The 18625-nt window shown below is 38.5% G+C and overlaps 1 protein-coding gene across 1 annotated transcript in view; it reads right to left on the bottom strand.

Moving 5' to 3' along the window:
• Positions 1 to 10176: 10176 nt before the first annotated feature.
• Positions 10177 to 18625, bottom strand: part of LOC136858336 (lachesin) — a 1056232-nt gene continuing 1047783 nt past the window's right edge. The window contains exon 9 of the mRNA XM_067137802.2: positions 10177 to 13857. Coding sequence (XP_066993903.2) covers positions 13688 to 13857 — 170 coding nt within the window. The 3' untranslated portion in view covers positions 10177 to 13687. The remainder of the gene's footprint in view (positions 13858 to 18625) is intronic.

The raw sequence follows: 18625 nt of genomic DNA, 5'->3' as shown, positions 1-18625 counted from the left end.
GCCGTAGTGCCACTTTTTAAATTTCGTGGCAGAGCTGGGAATCGAACCCGGGTCTCCGGGGGTGGCAGCTAACCACACTAACCACTACTCCACAGAGGCGGACCTTTCGAAAAGTTAAGGATGAGAATCATGAATTTCTGGATCTATGGTCTATCTCTCAATATAATAGGTGACTTGATTTATTGGTATATACAGACCTGGAAGGGGAATTAAAGAATGATTATTTGATAAGGCTATGATGTGAGGAATAACACAGAAAGGAAAGTGGTTCTAGTGGTTATTCTCAATTTACTAAATATTAAATGTGAAGGAAGACAGAAAGCATGCCTATGGAATAGTAAATTATTTAATCTGAGATGGACAACAAATCAAAAAAGAAATCAGGTAAAGGGAAGGATATTCAGGAAATAGTATTGACAAAACCAGATGAGCCCTGTAGAAGAAAACAAGATATACATGGTATAAGGGATGACGAAACTGTTTTTGTTGTAATTAAAATAAAGGTGAGGGAGTTGGAGATTATAAAAGTAGGACACTTGGACTGTACCATATGGTTGATAAAAGAGGAATGAGGGAGTTTTAATTACGGTCAATCGAAAATGGTTAAAGGCAGCTTATGTGATGGTTTCAAACAAGTTTTTGGAGTGTATGGAAATAGATAAGTACATTTCGTTCGTAATCTGTTTACCCTCCAGGGCGGTTTTTCCCTCGGACTCAGCGAGGGATCCCACTTCTACCGCCTCAAGGGCAGTGTCCTGGAGCTTCAGACTCTGGGTCGGGGATACAACGGGGGAGGATGACCAGTACCTCGCCCAGGTGGCCTCACCTGCTATGCCGAACAGGGACCTTGTGGGGAATTGGAAGTTTGGAAGGGATAGACAAGGAAGAGGGAAGGAAGCGGCCGTGGCCTTAAGTTAGGTACCATCCCGGCATTTGCTTGGAGGAGAAGTGGGAAACCAGGGAAAACCACTTCCAGGATGGATGAGGAGGGAATCGAACCCCCCTCTACTCAGTTCACCTCCCGAGGCTGAGTGGACCCCGTTCCAGCCCTCGTACCACTTTTCAAATTTTGTGGCAAAGCCGGAAATCGAACCCGGGCCTCTGGGGGTGGCAGCTAATCACAGTAAACACTACGCCACAGAGGCGGGCGATAAGTACATTTAACGGTGGTAAAATATGGTAAAAAACCCACTGTATTATAATCTCTATACATCAAAAACTTTATTCTGCATATCATTCACAGTTATATTGAGAATATGTTTCAAGGACTGAAATGTTTCAGTTATGTCTTCTTAACAAGAAAAATACAATGAACCCCTTACGACCACGACTTCAAATCTTGTGGATTGAAAAGGCGTTTACCATGAGAATGTTAGCCGGAAATGTAAGGGAGGTGGTGGTATACAATTTCTAAGCTCTAGATTGCGTGGCAAAAACCTGAATTAAATTCCAAACATCTCCTCAATACTCATACGGAGTGAGGGCATCTCGCTTTCGTATATAAATAATGTGCCTATTCTTTCTGTCATTCACAGTGGTAATGGGAAAACAAGAATATTTCAATAGCTGAAATTGGTGGTACCAGTTACGGATTGTTCTGTCTTCATTGTTTCGTTCTTTCTTTCTTTTTCCTTCCTTCTTTCTTTCTTTCTTTCTTTCTTTCCTTCTTTCTTTCTTTCTTTCTTTCTTCCTGGATCTGTTTACCCTCCAGGGTTGGCTTTTCCCTCAGGGTCAGCGAGGGTCCCACGTCTACCGCCTGAAGTGCGTGAGACCTTCGGTCGGGGGATACAACTGGGGAAGGCGACCAATACCTCGCCCAGGTGGCCTCCCCTGATGTACTGACCAGGAGCCTTGTAGAAGGGTGGGGGGAATAGGCGGTGGTGGCAGGATGGGACGATTGGAAGGGATAGACTAGGAAGAAGGAAGGAAGCGGTCGTGGCCTTAACTGAGAGGTGGGAATCGAACACATCTCTACTCAGTTGACCTCCCGAGGCTGAGTGGACCCCCTTTTGAGAATATATTTGGCGCCTGTGAATCCGGGTATAACATTCGTTCTTAAGTATAGACAATTTCCGCAAAATTTAGCGTTATCTCTCACAATGAATAAGACACCACGACAACCTTTTAAGTCTGGATGAATCTCCCCACTCCATTGTTATGGACAATTGTACGTAGCTTTTCCAAGAGTACTCAATACAACTTTAAGCTATAATTGCACTAAATATGGCACTTTTATAATATTTCGTGGCAGAGCCGGGAATCGAACCCGGGCTTCAGGGGTTGGCAGGTAATTATGCTAATCACCACACCACGGAGAAGTGGAGAGAAAAAAACATTGAACCTCTCACGACCACGACTTTTAAAGAAAAAATAATACGTTTCTGTAAAAGAAATTATTGCCTCATCACTATGATGACGCAAGTACACAACATCGGCATGAGTTCTAACGACGTAGATCCTAACTCTGTTGCCTTCCACAGACACACACTGTATATTGAGTAAACTGGAAGAAATCTGGTATCAGATATGGGTTACAAGAACAATACAGTGATGATCATTATACTTGAACTGTTTATTGGAAAATACTACTTTTCAGTGAAATTAATGAGTAATTTCCTTACATTCTGGAGTATGAAAATATGTTAACTCTATCAATAAGCAGCCGGACGTGCAGTGCATGTGATGGCCTCGGTCATTAACGCGTACAGTTTGTAACTTTTGTCTCACACCATGCTTAGCTGGTTCGAATCCCGTTCGCCGCTAACATTTTTACAACAGAATATTGGCTGGCTGGATAGCGGACGTGGTGGTGTAGAATGTCTAATCACTAGAATTAGTGCCAGAAGCCTGGATTAAATTTCAAACCTGTACGCAACGCTCATATAGAGTGAGGGCATATGACGCTGTTGATAGTGATTCGTCTGTTGGATGGTGACGTAAAACCTTGAGCAGACGCCTTGGTACTATTCGACAGGAGAAGAATGTGTGCTGGCATGGAGCTTCACCCTCTCCCTTCCTCCCATCATATATCACGTCACTCATTTCAATTTTTGATTATGAATTGTGTCCCCCTCTGTGGTGTAGTGCTTAGCGTGATTAGCTGCCACCCCGCAGGCCCGGGTTCGATTCCCGGCTCTGCCACGAAATTTGAAAAGTGGTACGAGGGCTGGAACGGGGTCCACTCAGCCTCGTGAGATCAACTGAGTAGAGGTGGGTTCGATTCCCACTTCAGCCATCCTGGAAGTGGTTTTCCGTTGTTTCCCACTTCTCCTCCAGGCGAATGCCGGGATGGTTCCTAACTTAAGGCCACGGCCGCTTCCTTCCCTCTTCCTTGCCTATCCCTTCCAATCTTCCCATCCCTCCACCAGGCCCCTGTTCAGCATAGCAGGTGAGGCCGCCTGGGCGAGGTACTGGTCATCCTCCCCAGTTGTATCTTCCGACCAAGAGTCTGAAGCTCCAGGACACTGCCCTTGAGGCGGTAGAGGTGGGATCCCTCGCTAAATCCGAGGGAAAAACCGAACCTGGAGGGTAAACAGATGATGATGATGATGATGATTATTATGAATTGTATGAATTTCGTGTGTTAAATAACTTTATTATGAGTGAACCGATCACACGACGTACTAAAACTGCATGAGGAAAACGGAAAGAGTAAACAAAGCCAAAATGGGCCAAAGTTGAAATTTGCAGTTACTACAAACAATTGACATGAAATATGCGTTTGTGGAGAGATGAATTAAGTAAAGGTAAGTTACTGCAAAGATAGAGAAATGACACTAAATTCGCAGGCCTCCATGTCTAACATAGGAATGTCAGAAGACGCGGAGTAAATGAGACAGGTTGAGTTAATCATATGGGACGAGGCTACCATGCCTCTCCTTTACGCTCTCTCAGCAGTAGGCCAGCTACTTATAATGAACAACAAATCATCCTTCGCTAGAAAAGTAATCTTGCTTGGCGCGAGCTTCAGGCTGTGCCTGGCAGTAATTCCTCACTGTGCTATCCAGTCAAGTTGAAAATATTCTACTTCAGTGCCCAAAATTAAGAATGAACTTCACTGAATGGCTTCTAAACCTCGAAAACTAGGCCAAATGGGATGTTGAGATTCAAAAGAACATAATTTTGAAACATGTTGTATGATATTCACTTGGCGAAGGCAGAGTGCAATGTTTTCCAAAGTAGCAACTTCTTTGCTCAAGAAACGAACATCTTAACATCTTCAGTCAATAGGTTTTGAATAACTTGAAAGATGACCGAATAACGTACATTACCATTAACTCTATACAGTGTGGTGATGTTAATGAGTTTAATAAAGCTGCTTTTTGCAATGGAACGAGATTGATTCTTCCAGGAGGTAGACAAAATTATCGTTCATGCGGAAGTTCAGACGGGCTCAACTTCAAGAAGAAAGTGTTTAATTCCGAGAATAGATTTAGCGCCTGTGAATCCGGGTACACCATTCGTTCTTAAATATAGACGATTTTCTCAAAATTTATCGTTATCTATCACCATGAATAAGACACCACGACAAGCTTTTAAGTTGGGATGAATCTCCCCACTCCAGTGTTTTGGACAGTCGTACGTAGCATTTCCAGGAATACTCAGTACAGCTTTAAGCTACAATTGCGCTAAATGTGGTTTGTAATGAAATATTACCGTATAATACCTGTTTTGATTCTATTCCAATGCCGTATAAACCTTTTGTTCAAAATACATATTAAAAGTCCATCAAGAATTTCCAATTTCGACTGTCGAAGGCAGGGTAACGTACTTGTTGAGACATAAATGGTTTAAAGGGAGAGATCCAGATTAGAAACAAATAGATGTATGAATCACTGAGGATGTAAGGAGAGATAGAAGGAACAGATTAGAAAGTTATTTGTGATGAAGTCAGCTAAGGATAATATGATGGCAAGCATAATTTGGTAGTCCTATGAATTATAGGAAAAAATGTAAAGGTTTGTATAGGTATTTCAAGGCAGAAACAGATTATAGGACCGTGATCCGTGGAATATTTAATGAGAAAGGTGACTGTATATGTGATGGTTTACAGAAGATAGAAACGGTCAACAGTATGCGACTCTAGTTGGACATAAGCAAATTATCCGGGTGGCGGATGTGACCAATACTAGCGAAGTACTAAAATTTACCTATCATGACAAACACATGCAAATATTTAATACCAAAAAAAGCACGTGGACTTATAATATTTCTGGGGATATACTAAAGTCAACGAGTTTCAATTTAGTACCATATCATCAGTAGTTATTTCGTTACAGTTTGCATGAAAGAGCTATACCAAATGAACGGAGAGTTACCATATTAGCCCCAGTGCACATCGGAAACGGTGATAAATATAAAGCAGATAACTACAGGCCAGTAATATTGATATTTCATGCTAATAACCTCTGGAATAGCACTTTTTCGAATTAGATTAGGAACGTTTTCAAAATTATTAACCGGTACAGTGGAAGATGATGATGATAATGGTGATTGTTGTTGTTGTTTAAAGGGGCCTAACATCTAGGAAACTGACCCCTATTCAATGGGTAGCAAATCGGGTTTGGGAAAGGATATTCCAGTGAGGTTCAACCTGTTGGACTCCAGAAAGCTGTAGCGGTGTTTTAGGCTCATGTATCATTATTTGACTTATCCAAGGCTTTTGACGGGGTTAGACTATAGAAGATCACTGACGGAGATAATACGCAATTGGTCTAGACAACAAGTGACTTAATAGCAGGCTACATTTCTAGAAAATAGAACTCAGGCACTTTGAGGCTGTAATGGTCAAGAGCGAGATAATTGTACATTGTATTTTGAAATGTTATGTTTTCTTATATTTGTATGATGATATTAGTGAAGAACTGGAATCACAGATAAAGCATTTTCGGAAAATGTTGTACTGTAGAAAATAATGAACAAGGCGCAGGATTATGAGTATCCTCCAGAAAACATTGACAATGTTGGAAGATTGACAGGAGATAGGCTATGGCATGATGAAATGTCATGCTGTACGTTTCACAAAGGGGTAAAGTCCAGTGCGTTTTAATTTCTATACAGATGGGGGGAAAGTATCTCGTGGGGATCACTGTAACTACATATGTGTTATTATATTAATTGGGGTAATCCCATTAACGGGAATGAAACTGTTACTTACACAACCGCCAGATTTTTTTTTTTTTTTTTTTTTTTACATTCCGAGTGAGATGTACAATTCCTCGCCTGTGGCTCGGATGGAACTTCGAAACGAGTAACGTAAACCTATCACTTTAGTGACTGTTAACGTACAATATCTCGTTCCATACAACGGTGAATTAACCTATAAAATAATTAATTAGGAATTATTTTGACATGGCGTAATGTAAATCAAAGTCGGCCCCGTGGTGTATGGGTAGCATGCCTGCCTCTCCCCCGGAGCACCCGGGTTCTATTCCTGGCCAGGTCAGGGATTTTTCTCTCGACCTGAGTGCTGGCTCGGGGTCCACTCAGCCTACGTGATGAGAATTGAGGAGCTAGCTGACGGTGAGATGGCGACCCTGGTCTCAAAAGCCCAGAATAACGGCTGAGAGGTTGCGTCGTGCTGACCACACGGCCCCTCGTAATCTGCAGGCCTTCGGGCTGAGCAGCGGACACTGGGCAGGCCAGAGCCCTTTCAAGGGCGTTAAGCACCTTGGGGTTTGGTTTTTGGTAAGGTAAATCATCCATGTTTGACTCATGCAATGATTGTTTTGTTGTATGTTGCTAAGGTTGTTGTAAAAAGTTTGTGTATATATTCATGTGATAATAAAACATCGAAATGAATGATATTTGAAGCAATGAACATTCCAATAAGCCAATAGGGTCGTAAACATGGTCATACGCTTCTGTACCAATGAAGGTAATACCAACTGTACCATATTCTGTAATATGTGCTATATTTATCTGTCGGAAATCAAGTAACGTATACATTAGTCAGCATTGTGATGGCGGCAGATTACTTGAGCTGAAAGTGAAAAGATGCCGTGTTTGCTGTAGATGGGTACGGAGCTACTGTACTGTGCTGCAATCAGGCAGGGAAACAATTCAACAAATTTAAGAAGGGTGTTCTCTGATTCATAATCTCTCTATCTGCGTTTATATTAGTGTGAAGCGGAGTCCAACAAATCAAAGAGAACTTCTAATAAAACAGTGTGAAAGGTTATTTATGATTATGCTTGTTGTTTAAATGGGCCTAACATCTAAGGTCATCGGCCCTCGGAAGGTTATTACAGTACGTAAAGTGTAATTTTCCGTACAATTTTCATTACGGAAAGAAGGCAATTAAATCGAATTATGAAATAACAATTTACATATCTATTCACATAGTTATGGGGGTATTTAGCGGTTGTAATAAAAAGTAAAGAGACGACATGTAAGTAATTGGTAAGACCCCAATTAGAGTATGGTTGCACTGAATGGGCCCCTCACAAGTGCTACTTGACTCTTGAACTTAAACGATCCAAAGAAAGCAGTACGATTTGTTCTGGGTGATTTCAGGGATACAAGTAGTGCTGTAGTGCCATGAAACTGTTGCATACGTTGCGCTGGGAATACTAGGAGTAAGGAGACGAGCTGCTTGACTATGTGGTGTGTCTCGGGCTGTCGATGGAGAAATGAAGTGCGACTATCTTAGTAGATGAATAAGCTTGAATGGAGTTTTTAAAATTAAGAAAGATTATATATGAAGATAACACTGGAATTCAAGATGCCTTACTGGAGCAAATATGAGTTTATATGGAGAGAAATAATATAGATAATCGAAAAATGTCGAAATTCTTTGAAATCTTTTGAGAGAAGTGTATGTAAACATGTGACAGGCTATCTACTGCTCTGCGACAGCCATAAATGCTGATCAGAGGTGATTATTTGAGTGAAGATTGGACGTAAGAAAGGATCTCTCTAAGAATGGTGGAAAGAGAAACCACATATATTTCGGAGGGAGTGTATTGTTGCCAGCCTGATCATCGAATTCCCTCATATCTTTGCGGTAGGTAGGAAATTATATTGTATAATGTCCAAAGCTCATAAAAGTGGTCTAAAAATAACAGTGACTAGTGCTACGCAAAGTTTACTCTGTAGACTCTCATATTCACTAGAGGGAATTACTGTTGCAATTGAAAATTAACCCGTCAGCGATGGATATATAACACCTAATATTACGTATAGCTAACATTAAGTATAAGACCATAATATCATTAACCAATTAACCATATAATTAGTATATATATTTATTTTAATTTGAAAGCAGTTTAATTTTCCTCAGCTACGACAATCAATGCATTCTTACGTCAATACTATCGTCTAGATAATTTTTTTTTTAGACTATGCAGAATGTAAAGCACAGTTTGAATAAGTAAGACAGAATTCGCCAGTGTAAAAATGTTTATATCGTCGCCATAAGACCTATCTGTGTCGGTGCGACGTAAAGCCCCTAGCAAAAAAAAATGTTTATATGAAAACGCCTAGGACTTTTGTAAGAAAATAAGTGGAGTAGGAGAATCTCCCATTTATGTCGTAAGGTCATGAAAATGTCATATGAGGAACTAGTGATAAACAACAATTCATTTAGCGAATGATGGAGATGTTGTTATGTTGATCCTGAAACACAAAAGACCAAATTAACAGACATTAAAAGAACGTTAGTCCTGATGTATGACATAAAGGATGAACATTTTCCCAGAATGAGGTACAGAATTGAAAACGGGAATCACGCATGGGTTGAGGAGATTTGGATGTTCGACGTCATTCATCACGGTAAGAAATCACCTTTACTATGCCTTAAAACAAATGGAAAAATATGATATGTAAAATCGTCAAATATATATTTGGAGAACTGTGTAAAAATATATTTGAAGCAGTAATCTAGTTAAGAGTATCATTATGTCCTGAAGAAGATAGATTATGCTCAATTGCAGCTTTGAAAAATGTGTTTCCTGCCAATGTTCAGATTTCTTAATCTTACTGTGGACATACTTAGGTGAGATTTCTACTTTTGTAACTTTTAAATTAAATCAACATTTGGACTAATAACTCTCTCCGGCAAACAGCAGTGGAGAATGATTTTTAACAGATAAAATGAAATTTGTTATCTGACTCAACTCAAGAAAATCGATTCCTCCTCTCCATATACTAAAATCAATCAACAATGCATCAGATCAATTCTTATATTAACACCAAGGTACTTACGGTGTTAGCCATGAAGTACTATTACCATATCAACACAGTAATTAAGACAGAGAAGACTATTCCTCTTTGTGAAACTCACAACTTGACTTTACATCCAACTTACCATCATACCATTATCCGCTGTCACTCCCAGGACATTATGTAGTTCCCCCTGCAGTCGTTTACAATCCTATAACGCCGTATTTTCTATGCCAGAGCACAAACCGTTTCCTTGCTTCAGGAAACGGAACGGAATGGAGGGGAAGTGGGGTTTATGATATAGACAGAGATAATGATCCGCGCATATGGAGAAGTTTCGTTGTTCGACTCACACAAGATCTTCCTTGTCTCTTGCTGGCAATGACCAGGAAAGCTACATGTATTCTTGGTACAAGTTCATATTCTCTTTCAACGGGGTTTGCATAGTCAATCTGTGCCGAACAAACTGTGCACTGCCTACTGGGTCTGGGAAGCGACTATGCGAAACGAATGAGAAACTTGAGAATTCGCATCGAGCATTACCTCTGTCTCCCTCTGTCCCTCCATTCCCTTCCCTACTCTCATGCACTGCAACAGACATTGGCTGGGTCTCTGGCGTAGCAAATACGGCAAGTTCGTCAATTTGAATCGCGCGCTTTGAAGCAAGAAAATATCCTCATTTTCTCGAAGAGAAACATTTTCCCCGCCTATCACATTGCACCACCGTTATTAATAAAACACGAAGATCATCACTGATTTGTTGGACATATAGTTCTGGTGCACTCTGTATAGTTAATACAGACTTTCTAACAGCAATTAGCAATAAGATTAAGTATAAAATTACATTACTTACCACAAAATGTACATAGGTCACAACTTTCCTGCAGGTGAAATAATTGTGTTAGGGATGAGTAAGGTTCTATTCACATACTTACATATGCTAATGATAATGTGTGATACAGTTATCACCACATAATAGGTAATGACACACTTCATTGTAAAATTACCTCTGACTACGGCTTTATTTCAAATACATATCGTACATTGCACACGATTTAAAATATGTGTATAAAGTGAGTGGACATCTATTTGTAAAAGAATTCGAATTATCCTTTTATTATATGGAGTTTTTATAAGGTCGAATGTAATTTCATGTTTTAAGTAAAATATTAGTGCAATTTTTCCACTTAGATCACATAGTATAATGTTCTAATAATTCGTTACTGGAAGATTCACATTTTAAATCTAAGAACTAAGATTAGAGGAATACCCTGCTTTATGTATGATGTGCCTTTGAAGGAAATACGTCACCACATTCTTTGACATTGCTACATGAGCAATGCCACACAATGTATCCAAAACAATTGTATTGTGTTCTATCAAAACAATAGGAATATTTGCTTTAATTCTCACAACAACTTTTACAGATTTCGGAGACTCACACATGTCGGAATATTTTCCAGTGGAAGTTCTTGTATGTTACAATTAATCTACCTACATGGAGCTGAGTATTTAAACACCTTCGGACTGAGCCATGATCGACCCTGCCACTCTACCGCTTGAATTATTCATTCCGATATATCAATCATGGTAAACAATTGAGTTACCAATGTTCAATATGAGACGAATACCACAAAGAGTTTGTTGAAAAATACTTGTCGTGATATGAGCAATATTCGGCTGTAAATTGACCATAAAACCGTTACTTAATTCCTGCTACGTCTTATCGTATTTTTAAACTTGTTGTACTTCGATGTCTGTTTTATGAAACTTTTTAGGTCCATTTCTCTTTTTTAAATAGTGTACTGCTATGTTTTTCAGAAAAATCGCTTCAAATTGAGAGTAAATTCAAAATCTAATTTATTATTAATTATCACAGGACATCTTAATAACTAGATTATCTTCGTGTGATGACAGTCAGGATATAATCCGATAATCCTAATAAGGTTTAAGCGAAACTGATTAGGGCAATCCTGAAAATGGAACGTGTATACAAAATTAAACATTGTACTTGCAACATTCTTAGGAATTGTAATGGCATACAGTAAATGTGTAAAATTCCTTCTCCACTGTAAGTAATTATGTGGAAAATCTGTGTAAAAACTAAGCATCAGTTAGTTCATTTAACTTGTATTTAAAGAGACATTTGTACGTTCAATGAGGTGAATGAAATGTAAACCTCGTTAAACAAATACACTTCGATGAAATAATAAATGTTTTAACATTCTCATTTATTACAACGAAAATGTATCTGTTTACTTATATTCGTTGGCAAAGCGTGTTATCATTATAAAAATTTTGTAATTTTAGATCGTCATTATCTTGGCTTTCTAGAAATATTCAATACCTATTTCATAGGTTAAACACGTTTACTCTTAACCAGAACTGACACTTGTGTGCGAGTACGTAGATACTAAGCTAGACTGCGTCATGTGTTGCATAATATATCATGTGTGTAAGAGAGGTTTTGCAGTTAACAGTTCCATTACTCTCCTCTAGAATATACGGTAAAAACATTATGACTTTGATTCTTCAAACAGAGGTTGATATCCACTCACTTTATTATCACCTTCATCAGATTTAAATTTTTCTGAACCCAAGAATAACTTTCACTGCACTTGATATAAATAAGTTGTCCACAGAACGTTTAACTACGACACTAAGGATATGATTGATTTCCTTCAGGGCCAAGAGGTAGAAGGGACATGTTAGATATGTTCTTACGCTTCTCTTGAATTTTTGGAACATTGATCAACATGACTGGGTTGTTTTTCGTTCATGTTGAAGTATTTCCTTTCTATAAATTAGTTATTCCTTTAGCTATTAGATATTATTATTACCATCGTGTCTATAACTTCCAGTAAAAATATAATTCATGTTACTCATATATCCTTATTTGAGCAGTCTTCGTTCTACAAAAACACACTCCTTAATGACTCCAACCGATAAACGGATTAATGAATGATGTTTTGGAATTCACCTGCATTAACACTGTTATCATGAAATCAATTTTAAATTGCGAGTCAACAGCAATGGATGTTTATAAATTACTGTGTATAAACTTGTGTTAAAGAAGTGCATATATTAATAGCTCCTTTTCCAAATGTTTCAGGATTTCGATACCCTGATGTGGTACTTTTATGGTATTATAAATAACGAATATATTGTATATTGTTTCCGTAGATTATTGAAATTTGTAGTATTATTAGACTTTGATTGGCATTTAACGAGATGCTATTCTCCGATGGAAGCATATTTATATTTAGCTGAGTTAAAATAGAAAATAGGTACATGATATTGATACATCATTGATGCACCAGGAGTTCATTGCTGACCATTAAATCTACGTACGATTGCTGATGGTAGGTGAAAGTTATTTTGTAACTATCTTTCAGCATTAGCATGACATAACATTTCATGAGTTATTGACTCATTTCTCCACTGTTCAATCATATGAATCGTACGTCTAACTTCAGTCTGTTAATATGTAACGATTCTTGATTATTTATCGATATACTTACTAAAACTGGTTAAAGGAGAGACGTGAACTGGACGATCCATCTGGAGCGAACTGACATTATTTAAACAGGAAAAAAATAAAATGGCTTATGGCTTTTTGTCCCGGGAGTGTCCGAGGACATGGTCGGCTTGCCAGATGCAGATAATTTGATTTGACACCCGTAGGCGATCTTCGCATCGTGATGAGGATGAAATGATGATGAAGGCGACACATACACCCAGACCCCGTGCCAACGAAATTAACCAATTATGGTTAAAATTCCCGACCCTGCCGGGAATCGAAACCACGACCCCTGTGACCAAAGGCCAGCACGCTAACCATTTAGCTATTGAGCAGGACACCGAAGTAATAATATTTATTGACTGATCTGCAAAGTCAGACCGAATGCAGACCTTCAGAGTTTACAATGTATCCAAGCTAGACTTATTTGAAGAACAATGGTCATTCAATATGCTTCGATGTTAAACTAAAATCTGTCAAATGAAGACAGTTCATTTTGAAAAAAGGTTTCAAAACTATTGTTTTCCTGATTAAGGTAAAAGACATTAGTTCAAATTGCAGTTTAAGTAAATGCGTAAGCCTATAACATATGCACTTCCCTGCCACGTATATTCGGAAATATATGTATTTTTCTGTATCGTGTAAACATTAGTACCAATTCGTTTCTTTATGAATATTTCTATCTCTTAGTTTCTCTACTTATGTACATACTGTCAATTCAACCTACATACTTCTGTCTCTGGACAAACACTCAGCATACACCGAATAAATTGATACTTAATTTTCAACTTTTCCGTACTGAGATGTGTATTAAAAATACCCCTGGTAATGGTATTAAATATTCAGTGGTACTTCCTCACTATGGAAGTTTTCGAAATTCTTCTATTCTTTTCAATCGCAATATTATATTAAATTTACACAAATATTTAAGTCTATGTAGAAACACTCGTGCATAGCGATTTACAACGGCAGGCTTCACTCTGTGACGTCCATGGTGGTTGGTGGTCATCTGATGACGAAGGCGAGAGTTGCTACACACAGGGTTAGCAGTGAGGCTCTGTTCCGCCTGGAAGAGCCGCGACGCGCTCCCGAGTTCACATTCAGGTCGTTCTGGATGTCACGAATTGTCGAGCTGTGGTCCAAAGCAGTGTCCTCCATCTTGGACTGCATGGGAGCTGAAATAACACACAAACATATCTTGTACTTCACATGTTAAATTCAATTACATTATATAATAAGACACCACTTCTCATTTTCACATGATATTATGGATGATTAAATGACCCCATGCACCATATCGGTCATTAACGTGGTTAAAAGTTCTAGATACAGTAAACAATGATTTATGGTAATCTTATTATCAGAATACAGATGTTACCCATTTATCTTAAATTGTCGTGCATTCTTCAAGTGCACATATAATATTTCAAGTATTTAAAAATGAGTATTATTCCGGCATTGCACTGTACTAAGTGAAATTTGAATAAAGCTGCAGCAAAGCTAAGGTGTAGTGAGCTCATTCTGTGACCAATGCTTTTCTCTAAGAAGGAAGTGAGCTGTCCAATGAAGCTATCTTTACATCGATCCATATTAAGACCGAACTTGATGTGCAGGATTGAATGATGGGCGGAATCAGGATATATCCTAAATGAGCCTAAAGTAACACATACCGGTAGATGATTGCTAGTTCAAAGAGGTAGTACTCGGATTGAGGTGATGAAGGCTACATTATAAACTCGATTGCTGAAGATGAAACCTTAAATCGGCTTCAGTGGAAGTATAATATCTAACGAATGGAGGAGGAAAGATGTCTTAGGAGAATAATGGAATTCAAAATAAGAAAAGTGGAGTGTGAAGATGGTTAGACTCAGCCCTTAGTGATTTAGTAAGAAAATGGAACTGAATGAGGCCACAGTGCTTGCTGGAATTAGAGGAATGTGAAGACGCGTAATGAACTCGGAGGGGCTTGCAGACGATTGATTGATTGATTGATTGATTGATTGATTGATTGATTGATTGATTGATTGATTGATTGATTGATTGATTGATTGATTGATTGATTGATTGATTGATTGATTGATTGATTGATTGATTGATTGATTGATTGATTGATTGATTGATTGATTGATTGATTGATTGATTGATTGATTGATTGATTGATTGATTGATGCCATGTGGTCTTCGGAGAGGCCTGGCTCAGGTCTTTCTCTTTGACGCTCATGAGAGACATGCACGTCATGGGATGTGGTAATGATCCAATTATCCTAAGTGTTGTCAAATGTACACGTCCTACTGTGCTTCAGCCACGCAAATCCAGAGGTGTGCGCCCTGCTGTAAAACGGGCAGTTTACCTTTCTTCACACAACATGCTGAGCGTTGTCGCATTCACTCTGGATCACCCCGTATATACGTAAAATGCATGTACTGTATTATTGCAATACCTTTCGTATTGCAGAGGGCGTGTTAGCTGAGTAAAAATTTCAGTGGTTTCTCATAAATACAAACATGGTTCCGACTCCCAACCAATGCTTGTGATATTTCTGAAATAAAAATCATGTTCCAGTGGTACGGGCTCCACGTAAATATGGAGCTTCCGTGTCTTTGATCACGATATCTACCGTCACATAACAGCACAAGCTTGCTCTGCTTGCCAGACTGATATTCTGCACAGGACAAGAACAGTGTATTTTGCCGTAGCTCATTGGTATTATAAATACCTTCAAAATATCACCTTTTAAATAAATGGATGATAACAGTGTTGGTGGTGACTATTTTTCTAAGAGGAAGTTCAACTGGGCAACCATCCTCTACAAACACTAATCAGAGATAAAAGGGGAAAGGTTCCGAAGTTTAGAAAAATAAAGGTATCGACCAAAGAAAGACAAAGGCCATGAACTGCGTAAAAACTAAAGAATCTATTACCGTCGTTGCAAAAAAGAACAAGATTTGACCACGGGAGGTCAGAGAGGATTGATAACAGTTAGGAGTCTGCCAAAGTAAGCAATGCTAGGACTCAGCTAAGGCCTCGTCGTCGCAAATTCACACTTCCAATTTAAGAGTACCTAGGTCCCCTTGTAGTCGCCTATTACGACTTTCATGCGATACCGTGTGGGTTACACTAGCCCCCTCCCTACAGGGGTATGAACGTTTACAATTTACCATTGAAATATACTTCTGTTATAAACGAGGTTCCCTTATATCAGATGAAATGTCAATCATTGGTTTGAAAATAAGATTTAGTAGAACCATGTTATTCCGCCTCTGTGGTGTAGTGGTTAGTGTGATTAGCTGCTAGCCCCTGAAGCTTGGGTTCGATTTCCCCCTCTGCCACGAAATTTGAAAAGTGGTACGAGGGCTGGAACAGGCTCCACTCAGCCTCGGGAGGTCAAATGAGTAGAGGTTGGTTCGATTCCCACCTCAGCCATCCTGGAAGTGGTTTTCGCTGGTTTCCCAATTCTCCTCCAGGCAAATGCCGGGATGGTACCTAACTTAACGCCACGGCCGCTTCCTTCCCGCTTCCTTGTCTGCCCCTTCCAATCTTCCCATCCCACCACAAGGTCCCTGCTCAGCATAGCAGGTGAGTCCGCCTGGGCGAGGTACTGGTCATCCTTCCCAGTTGTATCCACGACCCAGAGTCTGAAGCTCCAGTACACTGCCTTTGAGGAGGTAGAGATGGGATCCATCGCTGAGTCCGATGGAAAACCAACCCTGGAGGCTAAACAGATTAAGAAGTAGAAGAAGAGAAAAATGCTCTTATCACATGCTTTAATTTACACATAGTTTATACATTTATTAATTATGATTGGTCTCAACAGACAAGAGCCTAACAGTTATAAAAGAGAGCGTTAGACAAGAACACGAGGAAAGGCCCTAATATATCAATTTCATAACTTAAAATCTCAATCTGTGTAATATGAGATTTTGGTCTTTATTGCTGTTACGAACATAGATTGAAATTTGGCAAAATAATATTGATAAAATAATTTCTACTGATGTCTGCCCTTCCACCTCTCATTGATATCGGTGATTCCACTTTTCTACCACATTCTTTGTCTAACAATTGATTGAACAGTCGTTAAGTGGAAGTCAATTCTTAGGATGGGCGTAGCAGTTTGTAGTGAGCTCTCCAGTAAGTATTTCTTGTTATAGAACATGTTAGATCACTGGCTTTTATTGCTCGAGCTAAGTTTTAATCAAGTTTCTCCTTTCCTACAATGGTTATTTTTTTAGCGTATCCTGATAAACTTATCTACTTTATCGGTTTTGAATATGGCGTACTTACTCTGATGTTACTGGCGGGGAAAGGTGTGAATGATATATAACCACCTTCAATTTTCTTAGTTGATACATGTAATATCTTGAAGCACACCAACAGAACTACATGTACTAGTAGATTTTTCTGCTTAACGGAGCAAATCCAGTCGATATGTCTGAGTTAACTTGCGTATTTACAGCAAAACGTGTGTGTTCGAAACTCAACACGCCGACTTAGTTTCTAATTTAATACATTTTTCGTTCGTTTTTAACAACTTACGTTCCTCAAAGGTGATCATAGTAAGTCTTGAGCACATTTAATCCATCTCTATTTATTATATCAACAGTCACAGCCAATGTTCAGAGGAAAAACTATTAAGAATATTCCGTTGGAATAAGGTCCTTTGAATAATTAAAGTATTGTACAAGGAAGCATTGATGTTGCCAAGTAATTAGTCCTACTGCTATATAAAGACAGAAGATGGAATATGTAAAACAATGTTTAAATTTTTCAGACATGCAATGCGATACAGAGCTTTGTAATCGAGTAATAGACTGCACATACAAAAATATGATATTGAGAAAAACTCTTGAGAATGTGTATCCTACTCGGATATTCATTTAACAATAACAGATTTTCCAGAAAATATGACGGAAAATTACGAACACTGATTTGAAAAACAAGGCAATGATTAGGAGAAGCTAATTGATTTGCTCACTGTCGGAGACAGAACTTCACATGCCCTAATGAAGGCCAAATTCAATTTGACGGAAAGCTCGACTTTGTTAAATATATATACAAGTGGCTTTAATTCAGTCAGCACATTTATTTCTTTATATTAATAGAAACTCTTCAAATTAGTATCAACATTTCATCAGATATGCTATTAAGTGAGACAAATCCCTTATTGCTATGAAAATTTCAATGTTACCCGCAAAGAGAGTGCTCAGGGAATTGTAATCATAGTAGTACATATCTCACGTTAAAGTACACATGATGGTGATAGCTGCCTTCCTTACTATGGACATAAATATAGTTTCCATTATATCCTTCTGAATATCAGTTTTTGATTATATGTTTAAACGTACAAAACATTAACAAATTACTAATAAATAAGCACCATTTAATACTTGTAAAACGTTTCAATTATTCAATATTATTAACTGTTTGTCCTCTTAACATTACTTGTAACTGCTGACACTTTAATACTGAAGTAATGAAAGAAGTGATATTGTAAATAATGAAACTTGCGGTGGAATTAATAATATTCTACACTGAAAATAACCACTTAGCACAATAATTGCTTCGTTAAAAGAGTGGCAATTGAAACTGAATACATGTGAAAACATTACCTCCCATTCCCAGAGAACGGAGATTTTAAAACGAGTTTCTAATTGAAAGCCAATTCCGATATTAGGTTTGCTGATTAAATTGAGCTCCGCAAGTAAGTGAAATATTAAGTGTAGTATTTCGGCTATTTTCCAATGTTCCCCTGGTAAAACTGTTACTGATTTCATTACCAATAACCTTTGTTCCAATTTCTCCTAGTTTCAAACAAACTGTACTGGAAGACTATCAAGTGTCTATGTTAACACATGACGACTCACATCTCTGGCTTCTTGCTCCAGTGACATACAATGGTTTGGACGATGCTAGGCATTCCTGAATGTACCACGTACAATTTCCAA

Source organism: Anabrus simplex, chromosome 1 (assembly GCF_040414725.1).
Source record: "Anabrus simplex isolate iqAnaSimp1 chromosome 1, ASM4041472v1, whole genome shotgun sequence".
Taxonomy (NCBI): domain Eukaryota; kingdom Metazoa; phylum Arthropoda; class Insecta; order Orthoptera; family Tettigoniidae; genus Anabrus; species Anabrus simplex.
This window is presented reverse-complemented; position numbering and strand designations above follow the sequence as displayed.